The sequence below is a fragment of the Schistocerca nitens genome, chromosome 2 (assembly GCF_023898315.1).
Source record: "Schistocerca nitens isolate TAMUIC-IGC-003100 chromosome 2, iqSchNite1.1, whole genome shotgun sequence".
Classification (NCBI taxonomy): Eukaryota; Metazoa; Arthropoda; class Insecta; order Orthoptera; family Acrididae; genus Schistocerca; species Schistocerca nitens.
The window spans coordinates 180,678,432-180,703,589 of record NC_064615.1 but is presented as its reverse complement, the minus strand read 5'-3'; the positions used below and the strand labels follow the sequence as shown (position 1 = coordinate 180,703,589).

The 25,158-nt window shown below is 38.1% G+C and overlaps 1 protein-coding gene across 11 annotated transcripts in view; it reads right to left on the bottom strand.

Moving 5' to 3' along the window:
• Nucleotides 1–25,158, bottom strand: part of LOC126235858 (protein Mpv17-like) — a 294,748-nt gene that overhangs the window by 66,236 nt on the left and 203,354 nt on the right. For all 11 annotated transcript variants that reach the window (XM_049944737.1, XM_049944745.1, XM_049944735.1 and 8 more), the window contains one exon: nucleotides 8,792–9,013. In XM_049944737.1, the coding sequence (XP_049800694.1) occupies nucleotides 8,792–9,013 (222 nt within the window). The remainder of the gene's footprint in view (nucleotides 1–8,791; nucleotides 9,014–25,158) is intronic.

Sequence of the window (25,158 nt, the reverse complement as noted above, 5' to 3'; positions counted from 1 at the left end):
TTCAAAAACAGCTTTGTGACCATTGTGCTGCTAACATTCTGTGTCTCTCATATAGGGGCCACTAAAATAAGATAAGAGAGATCAGGGTGAATACAAAGGTATACAGACAGTAATCCCCTTGTCTAGTATGTGGAAGGAATAAAACAGGCAACGAATAATATTGGTACAAAGTCTTTTTAATATATGGGTCCACAGCTGGTGTAAATTTCTTAAATAAAATCATTTTATCGTGCATGAAACTGATGGGCATTCTGGGTCTAGACTTATTCTCCAATGTTTGTCGGAGATTAGGTCTTCATTAGCCACTGATGGCAACCATAGTAACAGAGCCTCACATTACTCACGAATGCAAACATAGTGGTGGTTCCTCATTAGATAATAATGATGCCTCCTGAGTGGGACTTACCTTGATAACATTGTGAAGACACTAGAAAAACATTAACCTATGGTTTTATCTTTGATGGAACTGAATATGCCTATGACTGAATTGTATTAAGAGGTTGTGAGTGGATGTATGGGACCATTATTTCTCCTGGATTGTCCATAAGGGAATGATATGTTTGGTCCAGGACTGGGAGTAGGAGTGGCATAGGAGTGGAATAGAATATTGTTTGGTCAAGCTTCATCCTAGATAGCAGCTTATTAACCAGCTCAAATAATTAATATAGTTCATATCATATTGTCAGAATAAAAAATTAACACAAAAGACATGGTGCACTGCATCACATTAGAATTAGTATCATTAGAATTAGTATCTTGATATTAGTATCTTGACATATTGCAGGATAAGTACTTTGACATACCGTCAATACACACAGATGAATTCGCAATTGTGAATAATGACAACCATCAGCTGTAGAATGTTATGATGACAATGAAAATTTGTGCCGGACTGGGACTTGAACCCGGATTTCCCACTTATTGTGAGTGGTCATTTTACCATTTGGCTATCTGTGCACAACTCACAACAGGATCCAAACTTCCACACATTGTCAACCGTATGTCTACAGTCTGTATTCACACATCCATTATGTGTATTCCTGTACAGATCAGACATTGTGCTTGAAATTCGCATGTCCGTTATCGGCAGATAAATATGATATTGCAGTGCCTGTGTTATTCTGATGACGATGCACTGTGGCGACCACAGCTGTAAGATGAATTCGCAATTGCAAATAATGACTACCATTAGCTGTAGAACGTATGGTTGATGACACGGAAGTTTGGGTCAGGCCATGATCCATGCACAGATAGCCAAATGGTAAGGCGACCACTCGCAGTATGTGGGAAATCTGGGTTCGAGTCCCGGTCCAGCACAAATTTTCACTGTCATCATTCCATTCTACAGCTCATGGTAGTCACTATTCGTAATTGTGAATTCATCTGATATGTTTCGTAACAGCTGTGGTCACCACAGTGCATCATCATCAGAATAACACAGCACTGCAATATTGTACCATCAATAAGCACAACTTGCTGTTTCATTGCATTTATTTACAATTTGTTGAAGTTTTAATACTGACATAATGCATTGTATCATATATATTGCATCTACACTGAAGTGCCAAAGAAACTGGTATAGGCATGCATTCACAAATACAGAGATATGTAAATGGGCAGAATATGGCGCTGTGGTTGGAAACGCCTACATGAGACAACAAGGGTTGTTAGATCGATTACTGCTGCTACAATGGAAGGTTATCAAGATTTAAGTGAGTGTTGAGCATGGTGTTAAAGTCAGCGCACAAGCACTGGGACACAGCGTCTCCAAGATAGCAATGAAGTCGGGATTTTCCCGTACAACCATTTCACAAGTGTACCATGAATATCAGCAATCCTGTAAAACATAAAATCTCTGACATCACTGCGGCCGGGAAAAGATCCTGCAAGAATGGGACCAATGACGACTGAAGAGAATCATTCAACATGGTAGAAGTGAAACCCTTCTGCAAATTGCTGTAGATTTTAGTGCTGGGCCATCAACAAGTGTCAGTGTGTGAACCATTCAATGAAACATCATCGATATGGGCTTTTGGACCCTTGATGACTGCACGATACAAAGCTTTACACCTTGAAATGATACTTAAAATGAAACCCCTTAGCTGCCGACAGGTGTTGTTATTATACATCAATAGGGACAGCTAAAAATGTGTGCCTCAAGCGAGACTCGAACCCGGGATCTCCTGCTTACATGGCAGATGCTCTATCCATCTGAGCCACAGAGGGCACAGAGGATAGTGTGCCTGCAGGGACTTATCCCTCGCATGCTTCCTGTGAGGCCCACATTCCCAACTGTCCACAAACTACATCCATAGTGTTCCTAATAAATATTTGCCCATTCACTCATTACTTGTGGCAGACTAAGCTGACAAGTCCTATAAGAGTTTGGGCTCACAGGAACCACTGGCCATGAAGACAACATTTTGGCACAAACAATGAAAGGCAGACCAGTGTAGAGAACTGGTGGAAAGCACAGGTGGCTGCTTTCTGTGAGGAGGGGAAAAATTTTTTTGATTTTCAGTGTGGTTTTCATTTCGCAACCAAACGGACCTTACTTTCTGAACAGCCCTCGTAGAAGGCGGTGGCTTCGTGTATGCAGGTTATAAAAGAACAGTGTATTGGTGGAGCTGTCATTTGTACTCAGGTGATTCTTGTGAAAAGGTTTCTGATGTGATTTGGGCCACACGACGGAAATTAACAAACTCTGAATGAGGAATCGCAGTTGTAGGTAGACGCATGGAACACTCCATTTCGGAAATCGTCAGCGAATTCAATATTCTGAGATCTACAGTGCCAATAATACCAAATTTTAGGCATTACCTCTCATCATGGACAACACAATGGCCGACAGCCTTCAGTTAACGATCGAGAGCAGCGGCATTTGCGTATAGTTGCAAGCACTAATAGACAAGCAACTATGCATGAAATAACCACAGAAATCAATGCAGGATGTACCCTGAACATATCTGTTAGGACAGTGCGGCGTTAATGGGCTATGGCAGCAGACAATCGACGCGAGTGCCTTTACTGACAGCATGACATGGTCTATAGCATCTCTCCTGCACTTGTGACCATATCGGTTGGATCGTGGACGACTGGAGGGCCTGGTCAGATGAGTCCCGATTTCAGTTGGCAAGAGCCAATGGTAGAGCTCAAATGTGGCACAGACCTCACAAGCCAAGAACGCAGGTTGTTTACAAGGCACTGTGCAATCTGACACTGGTTCCACAGTGATGTGGCTGTGTTTACATGGAATGGACTGGGTCCTCTGGTCCAAATGAAAGATGATTAACTGTAAATGGCTATGTTCGGCTGCTTGGAGACAATTTGCAGCCATTCGTGGACTTCACGATCCCAAACAATGATGGAATTTTTATGGATGACTATGCATCACTTCAACAGCCAACAATTTTTTGTGATTGACTTGTATAAAAAGATGTTATCTGTTTCAGAAAGAACAGATACCATTGATGACCATGCAGTTTCTCTAGAATTAAATGATAATTAAATCAAAATCCTTAGCTACCGATGTGTGTTGTTGATATACATCAATTATCATTTCATACTAGAGCAGATGTGTGGTCATCAATGGTATCTGTTCTTTCAGGAACAGAGATCATCTTCATATAGTTAAAGGCTTCCCGGCCATTGACCTCCTGTGCGAATGCACACGCTTTGCCCAAGCTCTTCCGGGACTGGTCAGCTTAGTTTGGTGCGAGCAATGAGTGAATGGGTAAATATCTATTAGGAACACTATGAATGTAGGTTGTGGACAGTTGGGAATGTGGGCCTCACAGGAAGTGTGCAAGGGATAAGTCCTTGCAGGTGCACTATCCTCTGTGCCCTATGTGGCTCAGATGGATAGAGCGTCTGCAATGTAAGCAGGATATCCCGGGTTCGAGTCCCGGTTGGAGCACACATTTTCAGCTGTCCCCATTGATGTATATCAACAACACCTGTCGGCAGCTAAGGGTTTTGATTTAATTATCATTTCATTCTAGAGAGGCTGCACGGTCATCAATCGTATCTGTTCTTGTGGGAACAGATACCATCTTCATATAGTTAAAGGCTACCTGGCCATTGACCTCCTTCTGTGCGAATGCGCACGCTTTGCCCAAACTCTTACGGGACTCCTCAGCTTAGTCTGGCACGAGTGACAAGTGAATGGGCAAATATCTATTAGGAACACTATGAATGTAGGTTGTGGACAGTTGGGAATGTGGGGCTCACGGGAAGCATGCAAGGAATAAGTATCTGCAGGCGCACTATCCTCTGTGCCCTGTCGGCAGCTAAGCGTTTCGATTTAGTTATTATTTCATTCTAGAGAAGCTGCATGGTCATCAATGGTATCTGTTCTTTCGGGACAGATACCATCTTCATATAGCATTACACCTTCCCTCGCCCCACCAACATTGGCATTGGACTGTTGATGACTGACAACATGTTGCCTGGTCGGACGAGTCTCATTTCAAATGATATCAAACGGATGGATGTATACCAGACATGAACATTATTGAGAATATCTGGGATACCTTGCCACATGCTGTTCAGAAGAGATCTCCACCCCTCGTACTCTTACGGATTTATGGACAGCCCTGCAGGATGGATGGTGTCAATTCCCTCCAGCACTACTTCAAACATTAGTTGAGTCCATGCCATGTCATATTGTGGCACTTCTGCATGCTCGCAGGAGTCCTACACAATATTAGGCAGGTGTACCAGTTTCTTTGGCTCTTCAGTGTATTTTTCATTCTGATTAGCCACAACATATAAATTGCACAACAGGATTAATAAAATGTGATCCAGACTGAACATGGTAGCAGACTTCTATAAGGAGTTTTCATCCTATTTTGTGATACTGCATGAGTTGAGTTGGTGACATAATATCAGTTTAAAGAGACTTCAAGATATGGGGTAGAATGTCCCACAGCAAGCAAGATGTAGTTAAAAGCTGAAGCACAGAATGTGATAGAACTTTTCAAAACCTTGGTGAAATTAGGTTACAAGGGGAGCACTAGTTGATGCTTCATTCAGAGAAGACAAATTTGTTGCCTTCAAAGAAATAATGGTATGTGATAAATGTACTAGTAACTTTCACTATCCACTGCAAATGCATTTCTTTTGTCAAGGCTGTAGGAGAGGAATTTATTTACATGGAAGAAGTGACAACAGTAAAAAGAGAGGTACCGCTGGTGGTACTCCAAGGACTAACACAGAAGAGGAGTCAGTGGAATCTAATCTGATGTATCAGGCCAGTGGAGCCACCTGCAACAAGTCACAGGTTAGCACAGGAAGGTGCTATTTATATTCCTGTGATAGTTCAGTAGAACTATTCTTTACTAAATATTGACTTATAGATGGAGTTGTTGGAACCTGCATAAGCTCAGTGGTAAAAATTTGGATGGTAACTTCTAAACTGAACCACTGACTTCTCACACATCATGAAGAACACACAGGTGAATTCTAGTCTTGATCATGTTGTGATAGCTAATTACATGCCTAAGAATAAGTCATAACCACAAGCTGATTGTAAATTGTTAGGAGAACATAGAGAACACTTCCACAACACTGGACATCGCCCGCATCTCGTGGTCGTGCGGTAGCGTTCTCGCTTCCCACGCCTGGGTTCCCGGGTTCGATTCCCGGCGGGGTCAGGGATTTTCTCTGCCTCGTGATGGCTGGGTGTTGTGTGCTGTCCTTAGGTTAGTTAGGTTTAAGTAGTTCTAAGTTCTAGGGGACTTATGACCACAGCAGTTGAGTCCCATAGTGCTCAGAGCCATTTGAACCACAACACTGGAATACAATGATCACATCCACACACATCACATACCATTTATCTGGTGGTGTTATGTATAAAATAATGAAAGGTATATTCAAAACAAAGATCATCTTTATATTACACAATATAGTGTTTGATATCTTTTGTAGTCTGCATCCTTCCTTCCTGATAAGCACTTTACATAAATAATAAAACACAAATAACTTGGCAATCAATAGTACCAAACCCTTTGCTTCAAATCTATATTCATTGGACAAGTTATACACAATGTTATGTTTCATGTCACATATGTTGCATGACATGTCACAAGTATTAAAGTACGAGTTATGTCCAATAAATTGACACATATAAAGATGATTTATAAAATATATTTATTTGACTAATTAGTAACATCATAACATAAATATTTTAAACCTATCAAAGACTCGTAAAAACACAACACCCAGGAATAAGTGGCAACAAGTGAAATTTGGGTTCTGAGTGATCTTAGCCATACACAAAAAACATACAAAAACATGAGGCGCTATAGTTCCCTAAAAACCAAAATTAAAACACTTAGCCATATCTCATAACCTGCATGGATACTGCTCCTATAAAAAATCTGCAATGAGATAGTGTTTGTATTTCTATCCTTTCAAATTTTAAGTGACAGACTGTAAAGGTAAGGTGGAATTATTCTATTTGTTCTTCTACCACTCATTTTCTTTCCAATAGTAATGTGTATATAATAATCACACAAACTAATTAATTTATTATTCACAGCATATCTTGCTGACTTTTATTATCCACAGAATAGTTTACCAACTGTTGAAGACAATAATATAAACTGTTTATCAAGAAACACCAGTATTATGAAAAGGATAGATCACACAAACTAATTAATTTATTATTCACACTATATCTTGCTGACTTTTATTATGCACAGAATAGTTTACCAACTGTTGAAGACAATAATATAAACTGTTTATCCAGAGACACCAGTATTATGAAAAGGATGATCACCACATAGATGAAGCACCAAGTCATAGACATGCACACTGAAAAAATTACTTAACATTTAAGCTTTAAGCCAAACAGCCTTCTTCCAAAATAGAAAGCACAAACACATTAACACAAGCATTATTCACACACACTGACAAGTCAGGCCACAGTGGCTCGAGACAGTGGCCTTGTGTGTGTGAGTTGTACTTGTGTGAATGTATGTGCTTTCTTTTTCCAAAGAAGGTCTTTGGGCCAAAAGCTTAAATGTTTAGTAGTCTTTTGACCATGACTGTCTGCCACTCAGTGCCTTGCTCAGTATGCTGAGGGTCTCACCAAGGCCTTCACAGACAGGCACTACCCCCAGATGTAGTCAGCAAACAGATCTCCCATGTCATTACCCCTAACATCCCAACCTTCCCACCACCCCCAATAACACGCCACAAAGGAGTGCCCCCTTCATCATCCTGTACCACCCTGGCCTGGAAAAACTGAAACACATCCTTTCGCAGGGCGTTGATTACCTATCACAATGCCCTAAAATGAGGGACATCCTACTCAAGATATACCCCAACCCTCCTAAAGCAGTGTTTCATCACCCACCCAACCTCCACAACATCCTAATCCAGCCCTAAGCCACTCCAAATCCCAACCGCTTGCCACAAGGATCATATCCCTGTGGAGGACCCAAGTGCAAAACATGCCCAACCAACCCACCTAGCACTTCCTATTCCAGTCCTGTCACAGGTTTATCCTACCCCATCAGAGGCCAGGCCACCTGTGAAAGCAGCCATGTCATTTATCAGTTCTGTTGCAATCATTGCACAGGTTTTTATACTGATTTGACTACCAATCAGTTGTCCAACACGACGAACGGCCACCACCAAACTGTGGCCAGGAGCACAGTAGATCATCCTGTGACACAACATGCAGATGAACATAACACACTTGATTTCAATGGCTGCTTCACTACTTGAGCCATCTGGATCCTTCCCTCCACCACCTGCTTTTCTGAACTCTGCAGATGGGGTCTATCCTTACAACACATTCTCCACTCCTGTAACTATCCCGCCTCAAGCTATGGGAACACACTGTCCCCACACCCTCCACCCAATATTTTCCACCCCTCTGTCCTATCATCTCCTCCCCATTCTCATTTCCCACCCTGTTTACCTACCACCCTCAGCCAACACATCCTCCCATCGTTTCCTGCTCCTCTCCTTTCTTGCTCTTTTTCTCCCCACCTCCCTGCCCCACAACCTCCTGATGCTGCACCCGTTGGCATTCTAGTCCCTGCACTCTCCACCAGACAGCATTCACCTTTCTTCCCACCTATACACTACTATCCCTTACCCTTCCCCACTCGCTCCCTCCAGATTGCTGCTTGTATCCCAAATGATAGTTGCATCCTGGCCCAAGATGTTGGAGTTTGCAGTCTTGTGTGCATGACGTATGCTTGTTTGTGTGTATGAAATGTGTGTGTCTCACTTTTACAGATGAAGTCTGTGGCTAAAAGCTTTGTGTAAGTGTCTTTTAATTGTGCCTGTCTGCAACTTAATGTGTCTTCTTTACGGTAAGCAGCAATCTGTCTTTTCCTACATTGTTGATATTCTTACCTGGAGTTTCCACTTATTAGCATTCTTGAGACTAATAATAGCGTAGGTTCTTACTGACCTGTGATGTTAAACTGGAATATTTCATGACACGCAAGCTGATCATCTAACGTGCTTATGAACAACAAATATGAAGAAAAATAGAAGTTAGTGTCATCTGTGATATGTAAATCATTTTACACTGTTTCAAAGTTCCTAATAATCATAAAGGAGTAAAGCAACACAAGAATTTTAGTGAGATTTAAGAGATAAATGGAGGAGGACTTTAAGTTAAAAGACAACAAGCAGTCCATGTGAAAGATGCTCAACAAACTCTTTGTAAGCAACTATAGAATAAACACTACCCATCACCCAGTCCTAAGCTTTCAAAAAAGGCCATAGTATTATGGAAGAAAGTTGATATGGTGAAAGAATGACTTACTTTATAGTTTGTTATCAAAATATTCCCATAATCAGCTCCCAACTTTTCTTTAAGTTCAGCTAAACTTTTCCCTGCACATATGTTAAGGACAGAAAGGGTCAGCAATAAAAGGATAGGTGCCATTATACACTGGTCCAATAAAACTTTTTGAGCCACAACAGCATAATGATTTCCTTTCACTTTTGTATCAAGAATTCCAAACCACATTCGTAATGTGGGACCCTGTAACAAAAAAGGATACACATACATTACTATTTATTATTTCTAATTTTAACAATAATGGATCATTTACCTGTCAGAAAGGTGTGAAATGGAATGACCACATAGGCTCAGCTGTGGTTAAAGCAGGTGGAAGACTTCAGTTTATTGGAAAAATACTAGGGAAATGCAATCAGTCTACAAAGGAGATTGCTTACAAACCACTTGTGTAACACATCCTAGAATATTGCTAAAGTGTGTGGGACCAGGAACTAACAGGGGTATTGAATGTATACAGAGGAGGACAGAACAAACGGTCATGGGAGAGTGTCACAGAGATACTGCAGGAACTGAATTAGACAGACATAAACTATGCCAAGAAAGTATATTAACAAAGTTTCAAGAACTGGCTTTAAATGGTAACTCTAGCAATATTCTACAATCCCCTACCTATCACTCACATTGGGATTGTGAGAGTAAGATTATAATAATAACTGCATGCACTGAGGCGTTCAAACAATCATTCCTCAGGTGCTCCATGCATGAATGGCACAGGAAGCAACCCTAAATAACTGGTACAATGGGATGTATGCTCTGCCATGCACCTCACAGTGGTTTGCAGAGAGGAGATGTAGACGTAGATGTGGATGTTGATGTTGATGTTGATGTAGGAGTGGATTAGAGTTTAGCCCCATCCACCTCATGATGGTAAGCAGCCTGAACTGTATGAAGCAACTGACAAGCAGGTTGAGGGGTCAGTCACCTTTCTCACTGTTAATCACCTTTTTTTAACACTTGTGTTTCTAGAATGTCATCTGACTTTTTTAATTGTTGGTAACAATGTGATGATTCATTGATTTGCACATTTCCCCAACATGGGCAAAAAAATTCTGGGATGCAGATGGGGGCCAATGAATTCACTAATCAGTAGAAGCAGGTGTTATGAATTTTCTCTGTCTTTTATCTGTACTGACATCAATCATTTTCTTATTTAGTGTTAATACATTTGCAGTTAATTTGGCCACAAATAACAATTTTATGCAGTATGTTATCCTTCCCCACTCTAAGTATTACCAAGGAATCTTATTCTGAGATATTCAGGTAATTTATAGGAACAAATCAAAAGGCTTGTCATCATCTCAGTTTATAAATTTACTGAGATTTGCATCTTCTTACATTATTTCCATGAGCAAATCTTAGAAGGATTACACAGCAGAATGAGAAATCCATAAAGAACGCTAGATGAGGAAATGAAACCTACATTTCCTTTCTGGTGGCTGTATATGAATGAGTATGGTAGTGGGTATAAGGCAAAAGAATCATCATCTACTCAATACACTGAGTTGTGTGTATCAGAAATATTGAAATGAAGACTGTACCATCTACCATGAGTCGATTAGTGTTTAGCCACACCCACCTCATGGTAGTAAGCAGCCTGAAGTAACTGACAAGCAGGTTGAGGGGTCAGTCAGCTTTCTCACCTTCAATCACCTTTTTTTGACACCGACATCTTTTTTATTTTTATCATGTTTTTCAACCTTTCCTGCTATTTTAGGAAGAAAATAAGTTATTTACTCTTGTTTACAAGTTTCTGTATTCATGTTCATTCATTTAACTTTTTGGAATGCTCCAATGATGAAAGTTGATAAAATCTAACCTGAGGGGCTTCTGAAATGTGAGACAGATTGTTCCTTTTTTAATTTTGAGGGTCTTTTTTTATATTTTGCATAACTGTTATAAGCATCAAATATTCCTCCAGTAAAACTGCTTCTGTTTTTGTTCCATATTCTAATTTTGCTTTTATAATAAAATTGATGCTATGATACTCTTGTTTAATTTGATAATAAATTTTTTTGGGATAGGAAAAATGTAAATTCATAGTGACTGGCTCAAAAAAGATAGATAGTTCAAAAGCTATTAGATGGTGATGTCGAGCTGACCCATGGCAGAGGGTTGTCCTATTCAGTTGAAAGAATTTGAAGGAATTCAGTCTAAGTTTAACATTCCACATCACAAGCTTTGAGGCATGCAACGACAACATTGCTTGCCTTAGCATCTTCATCCAACAGGATTATGGAACAATGGGATGGCATTCAATATTATTTTCTCAAGCACATACCCCAAAAAATAATTCCAATACTGTTCATCCCAAATCATACAAAGCCATAAAGCCATTGTCAATGCTTTTTAAAAATAAAAAAAAAAAAACTTCAATGAAAGTAGAACTTCATTCCACGATTTGATCTGCAGAACTACTGAGTAAGTTAAGACAATGTTTTCAAAGATGATGATTTTGATTCATAAGTTGCATACAGAAATAGAAAACACAGTTCAAATCTTTTTGGCTCAAGTCTTGAAGGTTTCTGCTTTGAGAAAATTTGAGAGCATTTCCTAAGTTCTTCATAATGAACTCTTTACATTGGATAATTTGCTTCATCTTTAACAACTAGTTGTTAGCTGGCTAGTAACAAGAGAGCTTAGTGAAATGGAACAATGTGACAAGTTGTGGTTTCTTAAGAATGCCCAAAAACATTACAGCGCACCTCGAAAACATGCAATGTGCTTATCAAGTATGCCACTGAAAAGTTTTTTTAGAGTCAAAGAAAAAATAAAGAGCACTTGCTGTAGTGACATCTTAAAAGCCGCAAAAATGATGGCATTCAATGTCTGGAAAGATTATTTATTATGTGAGAGGGAGAGTCCACAGTTTTAAAAAGATGACAGAAGCTCATCTCAAAAAGAGACTCATGTGAGTTACAGAATCCAAATGTCTGAAATTTGTTAAGGTCCCTCTTACACTGTCCCAACGAAACATGGATATAGACAGAAGGTATTCTTTTTCAAAGCACTTATTAAGAGAAGAGAAGGCAGCCATGACCAAAAGGTTTTTAAACAGTGTTTTGACTGCGAGGGATACTTTGGGACAATACCCCCATATTCTGTCTGTGCCCATTGACTGAAAGCTCAATAGGTATGGACAACAAGTGCACCCAAATTAAACTGCTTACAAGGAAGAATGTGAAAGGAAAAGAAAACTTAGAAGAAAATCAAAAATAAAACAAAACCAAAGACATTTTGAAGATGAAATTAAAAAGATGAATAACACGAAAAAATCAACTATGACACAGCTGCTTAGAAAGAAAAGAAAGAAGAACACCACTATCCATGGAGCTTCACTAAAAAAAAGCAAGCAAAAAAATTATTTAAAGGCAACAAAATCAGTCCAGGGTATGCCTGAGGGTGCATGGATCATGAAAGAAGAAGAAAGAGTGGAAGAAAGGGAAGTGGAAACCACTTAGAAAAATCTTGAGAAAAGAAAATATTGTGTGATTACTTCATTTTTTGCTACTATGCCTAAGATATAGTAACCTAAAAAAGTTGTTGTTACCATTATCAAAGGACCTACACTGATTACCAATGTACCTGTGTATATTAACAAATTTGTATGGAGGAAAAAAATGGCCATAACCTGTCCAAGACAATAACAGAGAAAATTATCATGGTCTTAACCGGCTGTTTTCATAGGGAACTATCAAAAACTATTTATTTGTGCCATATTTGTCTATTGAAATGAGTTGTCACTTTCTAATCACCTTTTTAAAATATTTTGTCACCTTTCAATCACATTTTTTTAGTGCTATCATGGCATCTCTCTCTGACAAGTCAAACAAGCAAATATGACATCATAAGAGTCATCTGGTATCCGACATGGCCAAGGGCTGTGGATTAACTTGCAAGACATATGGTAGCAATAGCCTGAGCAAAGTGCCACTTTCAATGGTTACCACACCAATAGCATTCATTTTGTCTCATGAAGTGGCTCAATGGATTATGCCGAAGCATTCACACCAAAGTGCCCTACTTTAAAGTGCTCCCTAAAAAGCAGTTGAGTTCCCATAAAACTAGGTGCAGAAAACTTGCTAAAACCTGAAAGTAATAGCAGTGATATTTTTGGGGGAAATTTAAGTGTATATGGAAAAGATAGGACAATAATAAATGAAAATGGGATATTTGCCATTGCACACAAGAAACTCACATCCACCGAGACAGAAATTAAAGCTGTTAAGTGTGATTGTTTGAGCAACACTCAATATCAAGGGTGGGCATAATCTTATAAGCAGATCCTTCTATCAGCTACCAGAGTCACCTTAAGATGAAAATGAAAACTTTGGAGAAACCCTCACTTCGCTAGTACGTACATTCCCCAATCATACTTGAATCATTGGATAGTTACATCTCTGTAAAAGGTAGGCCTGACAAGACATCCTACAAAACATTACTAAATGATTTTTCCAAAAACTACATTGTATAGGTAGTTCAGAAGCCCACTCGTGATGGAAATATATTGAATCTCATGGCAACAGATGGGCCTACCCACTTTGAAGATTCCCACACTGAAACTGGTATTAGTGACTGTCAGAAAGTTTTAAGAACAATTATTATCAAAGAATAAAGGGCACATGACACAAGCAGTAAGGTTTGTGTATTCAGCAAACTAGATACAGAGAGAGCAGTACTGTATCTCAACAAGGAGCTTGAAACATTTAGCTCTGGACAGGTGAATGTGGAAGAACTGTAGTTCAAATTTAAAAGAAAAGTTGACTATTCACTTGTTAGATATATATATATATATATGGCTGGTACATTAGCTCATAAGGTTTTCATTTTGCATGTTGGTATTTCAGATGCTATGGGTTTACTTATCAATTGTCATTTTTTATTTGTAGTTCACTGTTGCCATTTGAGTTTACATTTTGTCATTTGGATATAGTGAGTGGAGCAATGGATACTAGAAAATGAAGTGCCAAGTGGAGAAATCAGAACATTTCTGACATTCTTCTGCTTGAGTTTGATAGAGGGTTGACAGCAGCAGAGGCAACCAGAAAGATTTACACCATGTATGGGAATAATGGCATTGGACAGATCACAGCAAGAAAATTGTTTTCTCATTTTAAGGAGAAACATTTTGACATCAGTGACTCTTCATGTTCAGGGAGACCTTCAGGGTTCGATGAAGATTGTTTTACACATTAGTCCACAATGATACACATCAGTGTACTCAAGAACTCTGAAATGTGATGAACTGTGAGCATTCCACCATCGTGTGACATTTGCATGCAATGGAGAAGGTTCAAAAAACAGGTGTATGGGTACTGCACGCTCTAAGCCAAAATCACAAAAACCTGCTGGTGGCCATAATGTGCATCTCTGCTTGCTCATAATTAATTGACTCATGAACAACATCGACCATTCCTACCCCCTATCATTACTTCGAATGAGAAATGGTGCCTTTATGCTAACACAAGGAAAAGAAAGGTGCAGTTGAGCCCAGCCAAAGCACCAACTCCCTATCAAAGACCTACCTGCATCCACTAAAGACAGGGTTATGCATCAGGTGGAACAGCCACGGTGTGGTGTACTGAACTGCTTCCCTGAGGTGTAACCATCACTGCTGACATTTATAGTCAACAACTGAGATATTTTGCAGATGCAGTGTAAGAGCAATGACTCAGGAAGACTGCATGAAGTATGATACTCCATTATATTGTCCACTCGCCCTCAGCTATACTGACAAAAAACACTATAAAGGTGCTCAGATGGGAAGTCATTCCATACCCATCTTATTCACATTACTTTGTGCCCACAGGTTTTCACATTTTCCACACTCTGTCAAACAACCTTCAAGAACTTCCTTTCCAGATGAAAATGCACTCTAAACGTGGCTCGGTGTAATATTCACCACAAAACCAAGTGATTTTTACAGTCAAGGAATTGAAAAGGTATCCCAGCAACTGGCAGACTGTTGTAAATAAAAGGAAAATATATTATTGATGACTAAAGTCTCTGTTAAATGTATATTTTGTGTTTATTGAAATTACGGAAAAACACTATGAACTTGTGTAGCAACCTAACATATAGTAGAACATTATGGTATACAGACACTGTAAAGAAACTTCTAAAGAAACAGAGGCTACTGCTCAGTAGGTGTAAAACAATGACTGAATGACACACATCTGGTTGTCAAGGGGGCCTTAAGTTTTATAAGACTACTGTAGCAAAATTTTATTGAAAGATCTCTCATAAAATGCAAAGAAACAATGGTCGTATGAAAAGGCCACTAAAGTTAATGTTCAGATACTCATGGGCAAGACAGGCACTGAAATTAAGAGTAGCACTGCAAAAGCAGAAATGTTGAACTTGTACAGTACCAGATTGGGAAGAAATTTAATGAAAATTCTGATTCCAACCTTCTCAAAATATATGATACTACATTCTGAACTTCATGCAAAGTTATGTAAACCTATAACTATGTATTGTTAACTCACTGTATTGATGAAATTGAGGTGTCTAAAGTGTAATTAAGATGAAATATAATTGATATGTCATATATCTAATCAATAACTTTACATATGTAAAAATCACTTAAACAAAAGTCCAATCTATGATCTACAAAATTCTTATATAGAAAAGTGATAGTAATTGTTATTCAGTTAATGATAAAGACGCATAATTTTCATTAGTATAGAAATAAAATATGAATTTACAAAGTTATCAAGAAAAGTAATTCAAACATTATTGTAGAAAGGCATTTCATGTAATTTGGTCACAATGATTACAATATTTCGTCATGTTAATTGATTTGTAAATTTGATAATGAAACATAGAGCAAAATTATGTAAACTATTTTGTAAAACCAATCAATTTTTAATTGTAAACTTTAAAAAGTATGTTTAAAACAATGTGTGAATAAACATTTCTGTTGTTAGAAAGTACATAAGCAACAGCAGCAGTAGCTATGGGCAATCAGTGTTACGTCATGTTTGAGACGCTAAACCTGTGGCAATCTGTGGTGGAATAATTAAGTTTTTTAAAGTATTTTATTGTTTTGGCCACATCCTTTTGATTTGATTAACCTGATGTGCAGCTCCTGACATACAAAGAGCCAAGACTTTCTTACAGGTGGAGATAACTGCAGCAAAGAATTGCTCACCTCACTTCTACATCAACTACAGTCAAGAAGTTGAGAAACAGATTCATAACCACATAAACTGGATATGTTTTTGTTTGGTGGATGGAGATTAACTTGTTGAAAATTGTCAAGACAGTCTTGTTCATCATTTTTAAGTTTCAAACAATCAAATATCCAGGATAGAATAACGACAATATTATGGAAAGGATAGATTGCTACTCAGCATATAGCGGAGATGTTGGATCGCAGATAGGTACAACAGACTGTCCAACAAGTAAGCTTTTGGTCAAAAAGGCCTCCTTCCAAATTAAACAATATACATCTACACACTCATAAAAATGCAACTCTCTCTCTCACACACACACACACACACACACACACGATCATTTTCTCTGGCTGCTGAGGCCAGGCTGCGAGCAGCTGCACCTAATGGGAGAAGCAATCTTGGTGTTGGGATAAGGAGAAGGCTGGTGTGATGAGGAGGGATGGCAGGTTACAGATGGGGCAAAGTAAAGTGCTGCTTGTGGGAGCATATAGGGATGAGGTGGAGAGAGGATAGGGTAGCTAGGTGCAGTTGGGGTGTTAGAGGGAGGACTGGGAGAGGGGGTTGGGGGGGGGGGTGGGGATGGAAAATGAGAAATGCAAGAAGACCTGGGTGCGTTGGTGGAATAAAGGGCTGTGTAGTGCTGGAGAGGGCACAAAGCAGATAGCTGGGCAAAGACAATGACTTACGAAGGTTAAGGCCAAGAGGGTTAAAGCAACATAGGATATATTGCAGACAGAGGTCCACCTGCAAAATTCACAAATCTAGTGTTGGTAGGAAGGCTCCAGATTGCACAATCTGTGAAGCAGTCATTAACATGAAGAACATTATGTTGGGCAGTGTGCTCAGCAACTGGATGGTCCAGTTGCTTCTTGGTCATAGTTTGTCAGTGGCCATTCATGCAGACAGACAACTTGTTGGTTGTCATGACCACATACAATGCAGCACAGTGGTTGCAGCTTAATTTGTACCTCACATGACTGGTTTCACAGCATACCCGCACAAGCAGCACTTTATTCTCCCCCATCCCTACCCTGCTATCCATCCTCCTCCCTGCCCCAGCCTCCTCCTTACCCCTACCACCCAGACTGCTTCTTCCATCATGTGCAAGTGCTTGCAGTCTGACATCAGCAGCCAGAGACAATGGTCGTGTCTGCGCGTGCGTGTGTGTGTGTGTGTGTGTGTGTGTGTGTGTGTGTGTGTGTGTGTGCGTGTGTGTGCGTGTGTGTGTGTGTGTGTGTGTGTGTAGTCTAATTTGGAAGAAGGCCTTTTTCGCTGGAAGTTTGCTTGTTTGACAGTCTTTTTGTTGTGCCTTTCTGTGACTCAACATCTATGCTATAAGGTGAGTAGCACTCTATCCTTTCCATAATATTGCCATTTTTAAGCTTCCGGTGCCTATGCATCAAAGAAACAAAATTTCAGATTAAAAAGAAAAAGCTGAAACTGAAGATGTGGATGGCACTGACAACAATAAAGACATAAGAGAAATAAAACTGAATTATTGAAAATCTACTACATCACAATCTAAAAACATTAAACAAGATAAGCACTTTGAATTATCCATTTCTTCTGCACTGTAGTGAAAGACAGTGTATTAGATCCTGTGAATCTTTTTATTATTATCACTATTATTATTATTATTTTTATCACCATCATTACTGCTACTACTACTACTACTACTACTACTACTACTACTGTGTTAAGCAAAAAGTTTTCATTGTGGAAAAACAGAAGGAGGCAGCTACACAATTTTTATGTAATTATTACAACAAGTTAAGTGAACAGACAATAGCATTTATGCAGGAAAGTTTAAAAAGCAAGGTAACAGATTCAAGGAAATAAAAAGTATAACTGAGACAATGAATAACAGTTCAGGCATTTAAAATGATGCAATGACACATGGTCTAGGTAATAGTTTAGGGCAGATGCCTAATGGACTAGAACAATCACTGATTGGTAGAACCAAGGCATCACAAAAATATTTGGCTGATAGAATTGATGGACAATAAAGTGAAAATCTGAGAAAAGAGAATTTAAACCTCAATAACCAGACAGCAGCACTAAAAACGAATCCCATGGTAGAGTCACAACACATGTAATCTGATTTTTTAAAAGTAGCATTAGATCAGTCAAGTAATGTTGAAAACACTTGTATTATAGAAAATAATACAGTGACATAAGATACTGAAAATGTCATTTTTAATGTAAAGAGACTGACAGTAGTGGATGTTTGTCAACAAACTGTCACACATTTCACGAATGAAACTGCATATTGCACCGATGTTGCACCCAAAAATTACATAAATTTTAGCTGAAATAGAAGTAGGAGCACCTAATGAAGTTAAAATATATGAAAATGAAAGTAAAAACAAACTTTTAATTAAACCCTAAGTAATAACAGATATATATATATAAAGCAAATTTCGACAAAAGCACTCTGGGAGTTTTAAGCTTAACTCAAACTATAAACGGAAATTTTATTTCAAATGTAAGGAGGATTAAAAATGTTTATTCACTTAAGAGAGTCACAAAACTAGTAATGATGCCAAGGCAGCCCCAGATCTACGATTTTTCCAAACCTGGATCGAAACATGATAGTGGCACTCCCTCTCCTTGAGCACCGGAGACAAATTATTCAAAAAAATTTTGTGACTGGGAGAATAAGAAACCTTCAATAAATTTGCACTCTTTATTACCTATTAGCTAATAACTTTCTCTTGTGTGTGACATAAAAATAGATATAGGAAACAAACAACCAGTAAAGACAACAGATAAGCAAGACAGTACACATTTCTTTAATCCTTAGCTCCCAGCATTTTTTTCTCTCTCTAATCTTGCTACAGTTTTACACATTGTGCTTTCCTTTCTGCAAAAGAATCTATTAGCTCATCAAAGCTCGTCTCAGAGGCAGTTTTATTTCCAGTGGCTGCCCACAGGGCTAGACAGATGTTTCTGTCTCACTGTTGAACACAGATAGTTTTTAATTGTTTTTAGTTTGTTGAAGCTTCACTCACAGCTTACAGATGTCATTAGTAATGTGCAGTATATCCTTCAAGTTATATGAACATCAGGAGACACTTTTTGCAAGTCATGGTTGCATAGATGTTGTAACAGGTCGCATCTGCTTGATTTTTCATTAATTTTGGTTACCAGCTTTTTGAATGCAACAAGTTCCTGGCAAAAACCATCTGCATTCAAGTCTTTTGAATATTTTCATGTAAGATCAGCTCCATTTTTCTGCAGATCCTCAGTCAATACATTTCAAAATGGGTGGCCACTGAGGGAGATGAAATTTTCATGTAGATCCTTTTCACTCTCTACCCTTCTTTCCAGCTGCATTAAAATTTTGTCAAATACTACTTCTTATCTTTGGAAAATAGCTCAGTCAGATCTAGTGTTCTTGATTCAACCTCATGGCTACTGTCAGTTTCTTTACATTAAAAATTACATTTTCAGTATCTTATGACACTGTATTATTTTCTTGTCTTTTTTTCTGGAAGTTCATTTGCTTTTGGGGACTGACTTGATTTCCATTGATTTCCAACTTTTTTTATATAGTTGAAGCCTCTTTTATCCAATGTTCTATTGTTTTTCTGTCATTTTTTGCAAGATCTGAAGAAAACCTTGCATTAACACTACAAAATGTGAAGCAATAATGTCCTCTTTCTGTATTTCAAAGTTCACTCTGTTAATTTCTTGAACAACACTAGCCCAAATTGTTGAGGATAAATATAAAATCCATCACCGTTTGTAGCAGATGGCCAGCTTCATACTTAGATTCTGTGACAAGCGAGATTCTTCAATTTCTTCCACAGTCTTAACATCTTCAGGTGTTTAGCTGTCCACCTTGCTACTTCCTTTTAAATTGGGTTTTTGTACAATCCCAAATAAGCTAACTGCTTCTGGACATGAAGAGGCTAAATATCCACAAGATTTAAAGAGTGTGCTAGAGACAGTATACACTCTGCCAACTTGTTCATTTCCACAACACTGGATATTAGATCCATTATCTAAGACTGTCCACAATATTTCTGCACATCCAACATCCAACACATCAGCTTCTAGTTTTCTGAAATTTGCTGTGTGATATATTCTCCAGTCTTTCTGTCACCTTCTATAAAATCAATAAAGCTTTTACCAATAAATCTTTCCTTTATTTCACATTCAGTTCCTGTTATTTTTATATAATGCATCAGATAGCTCATTTGTTCAGTGTGAGATACATCTGGAGCACAGTCAAACACAATGGTAAAATCTCCTTGGTCTCATGGATAAACATATTTTGAACTTTTTAGCCATTATTTCATTTTGTGTTGTCTTCGACAAATAGGATACCTGCCTTTTTTATGTGGTTTAACTGGTGGTTGAGAGTAAAATTGTATTCGGTGAGCAGAGTTAGCAAATTAAGAAAATTTCCTGGACTGTTGTTGTTGTTGTTGTGGCCTTCTGTCTGAAGATTGGTGATGCAGCCCTCCATGTTACTCTATCCTGTGCGAGCCTCTTCATCTCCGGATAATCACTGTAACCAACATGTTTCTGAATCTGCTTACTGTATTCACCTCTTGGTCTCACTCTATGGTTTTTACCCCCAAACTTCCCTCCATACTAAGCTGGTGATCCCTTGATGCCTCAGAATATGTCCTGTCAACTGATGCCTTCTTTTGGCCATGTTGTGCCACAAATTTCCTGTCTTCCCAATTCTACTCAGAATCTCCTCATTAGATATTTGATCTACCCATCTAATTTTCAACATTCTTCTGTAGCACTGCTTCACTACCATACATGGCTACACTCCCGATAAATATTTTCATAAAAGACTTCCTGACACTTAGAACTACATTCGATGTTAACAAATTTCTTTTCTTCAGAAATACTTTTCTTGCCATTGTCACTCTACATTATATATCCTCTCTATATCGGCTACCATAATTTATTTTGCCTCTTAAACAGCAAAACTCATCTGCTACTTTAAGTGTCTTGTTCTCTAATCTTAGCATCACCTGACTTACTTTGACTACATTCCATTATCCTTGTTTTGGTTTTGTTGATGTTCATCTTTTATCCTGCTTTTAAGGCACTGTCCATTCTGTTCAACTGCTCATCAGAGTCCTTTGCTCTCTGACAGAATTCCAATGTCATTAGCAAACCTCAACATTTTTATTTCTTGTCCTTGAACTTTTACTCCCAATTTTACTTTTGTTTCCTTTACTGCTTGTTCAAGTACATCTTGAATAATGTAACAGTCTACAACACAGCCTCATTCCCTTTTCAACCACTGCCTCCCTTTCATGCCCCTTGACTCTTATACCTACCATCTGGTTTCTGTACAAGTTGTAAATAGCTTTTCACTCCCTGTATTTTTCCCCTGCTACCTTCCGAATTTCAGAGAGCATATTCCAGTCAAAATCATCAAAAGCTTTCTCTAAGTCTACAAATGCTATAAATATGGGTTGGTCTTTCCTTAGCCTATATTCTGAGATAAGTCATAGGGTCAGTATTGCCTTGCATGGTCCTATATTTCTCCAAAATCCAAATTAATCTTCCCTAAGGTCAGCTCCCACCAGATTTTCCATTCTTCTATAAAAAAAATTGTGTTAGTAATTTTGCAACGATGGCTTATTAAACTGATAATTCGGTAATATTCACACCTATCAGCAGCTGCCCTCTTGGACTTGGAATTACTACACTCTTGTTGAGGTTTGAAGGTATTTTGCACACCAGATAGAAGAGTTTTATCATGGCTGGCTCTCCCAAGGCTATCAGTATTTTTGAGAAAATATTGTCTACCTCCAGGACATTGTTTTGACTTAGATCTTCCAGAGCTTTGTCAAATTTTTCTTCCTGTATCACATCTCCCATCTCATCTTCATCTATGTCCACTTCCCTTTCTATAATATTGCTTTCAAGTTCATCTTCCTTGTATAGGCAATCTATATACTCCTCCCACCTTTCAGCTTTCCCTTCTTTGCTTAGAACTGGTTTATCATCTGAGCTGTTAATATCCATACAGTTTCTTCTCCCTTCACCAAAGGTCTCTCTATTATTCCTGTAGGGAGTATCCATCTTTCCCCAAGTGAAATATGCATCTCAATCCTTACATTTGTACTGTAGCCATTCCTGCTTAGTGATTTTGCACTTCCTGTCAATCTCATTTTTTAAATGTTTGTATTCCATTTCATCTGCGTCATTTGCTACATTTTTAAATTTTCTCCTTTCATCAATTACATTCATTATCTCTTGTGTTATCCAAGGATTTACAATAGGCCTTGTCTTTTTACCTATTTGATCCTCTGCCACCTTCACTATTTCATCTTTTAAAGCTATCCATTCATCTTCTACTGTAACCCTTTCCCACGTTCTAGTCAACCGTTGCCTAATGCTCCCTCTGAAACTCTCAACATCATCTGGTTCTTTCCACTTACCCAGGTCCCCTCACCTTAACTTCATACATTTCACTAGTTTCTTCAATTCTAATCTGCAGTTCATAACCAATAAATTGTGGTGAGAGTCCACATCTATCCTTTTAAATGCCTTACAATTTAAATTCTGGTTCTTATATCTCTGTCTAACCATCATATGATCAATCTGAAACCTTCCGGTGTCTCCAGGTCTCCTACACGCACACAACCTTATTTTATGAGTCTTAAACCAAGTGTTAGTGATGATTAAATTACGCTCTGTAAAAAAATTCTACCAGTTGGCTTCCTCTTTCATGCCTTTTCTGCAGTCCATATTTTTCCTTCTCTTGCTTTTTCTACTATTAAATTCCAGCCCCCATCACTATTAAATTTTTGTGTCCTTTAACTATGTGAATAATTTCTTTTATCTCATCATACATTTCTTCAATCTCTACAGAGCTAGTTGTAGTACTGCAGTAGGTGTGGGCTTCGTGTCTATCTTGGCAATGATAATGCGTTCACTATGCTGTTCGTAGTAGTTCACCTGCATTCCTATTTTCTTACTCATTATTAAACCCACTACTGCATATCCCTATTTGACCTTGTATTTTTAAATCTGTATTCACTTGGCCAGAAGTCCTGATCCTCCTGTCACCAAACTTCACTAATTCCCACTATATCTTACTTCCACCTAACCATTCCCCTTTTTAAATTTTCTAACCCACCTGCCCAGTTAAGGGATCTAAAATTCCACACTCTGGTCTGTGGAACACCAGTTTTGCTTCTCCTGATGCTTCTCCTATGGTACAGCTGTATCACTAAGGCACACTAGCCACCCCACTGATGGTAAGATCCACGGTTCATGGTTTTTGACTAAGCTGAGGAAAATTTTCAGCAAGATCAACTCAAAAAGAAAATCAGTTTGTGGCAAGATACATGACAGCGTTCATTTCTACATGTAGAATATGTCCCTATTTTTCTTTATCAGAGTGAATTAATTAGTCAGTGTCACGATTAATGCATTGAAATGATTTAATTTGCTGCAAATGGGTTTTCCATTTGATAAAACATTCTTTATGTATTTTTGATGTTTCTGAAGCCTTCTTCCAATCAATGAGTTCCTCTGTACACAAAGCTGATATACAACTGCTGGCTTACAGCTTGCAGGCAGTACACTAAATTGCATTTTTTGTTTTCCAGTTAACAAGACAGGATCTTCTAATATTTTTCTTATTTGTCATTGTTCTGAACTATATGTTATGTGTCAAATGTACAATGTTGCATTCAGATTTTATCTTATTTGGATGTTTATCATTTAATAATACAGCTTGTTTGCTGAAGAATGGCCTTTGTTGATCTGTAATTTTTTTGTGGCCCAGCCAAGTATGTGACTCCATTAAATCTGTAATTTTGTTTTTGTTACTCAACTGCAATAAGTCATTACATGACAGTTCAACACCATCTTCCTGCTGAGATAATACTGATGATGTAGACTGTTTACCATCATCAGAGCCTTTAAGCTTCGACTGTTCAGTCAAATAATCTTCAATGTCCAAATTTTTTCAAAACACCTGAAACTGTAGTATCGGAAGTATCAGTGGAGCTTAATGACGCACTTGCTTCATAAAACCATTTTCTCATCTTAGAAGCTGATTTATTTAATTCTTCTACTCTTTTTTCTGTTTTGAGACCAAAATCTTTTTTCTGGTGCACTCATCATTTGCTCTTTACTACCTAAAAATATAAACGAATACGAATATGTCTTACATACAAAATCACGATCATTTTTTTTTTATGTATAATATATGCCTTTTATATTAATATCAAACAAGCACTTTTTATTTTAGTGTACTTAGTAGCGTAACATTCTGGTAAAAACTTTGTGAGAATTTCATTTCCTTGGATACATTTCATGTCATTTTGAGGCTATTACACCGATAATATGATATAATATGTAATCTTTCTTGGCAGTTATTCCTGTTAATCATTCATTTCCTCTATGATAGTTTAAGTCTTTGGGTTTCACTAATATGATTTTATCTTGGTCTGTATTTTCATACAAAACCAACAATATAAGATTGTACATCCACCTTGATTCAAAACACTTTACTTACTCCCAAGCTATTTTCAATGACAAATATTGCCATCATCAGTGGGTCCTTTGAATCTAAAGCATGCACATGCTTGTTTGACAATGTTTTATAAGTACGCTATTTGTGCGTGTTTTAGAATCAAAGAACCCACTGACGATGGCAATATTTGTAGTTGAAACTAGTTTTAGAATACAAAAATAAATAACGAAAGTGTTTTGCATCAAGGCGAACCTGCAATCCCACATTGTTGATTTCACTAATAATTATAATAAAGTAATTATTTGTACATCCAATCAGCTACATAAACAAATAGTGAATATCACTTGATGTTCAACCATTAGGGTTATTCCGCTCATCTCATGTAGCCCCATCCCCTTTTGTCTGGGGGGATTATTTCTTCTTCTTCTTCTTCTTCTTCTTCTTTTTTCCAGATGTGACAGGGATTCCCCTGGCAGAGACATCACATACACTATGCACATGTTCAAAAATCAATTTAGGATACGTTCAGAGATCAACTTAGGATGTACTCAAAAACCAATTGGCTTGCATTTCAAAATCAAATGAATAAATGATAGAACAACATCATGCACTGGATGGTAGGTGCTTTGTGAAACAATTTTTTTTTCTTCACAAACATATGAATTTAGTGTCCCTAAAATTGCCAC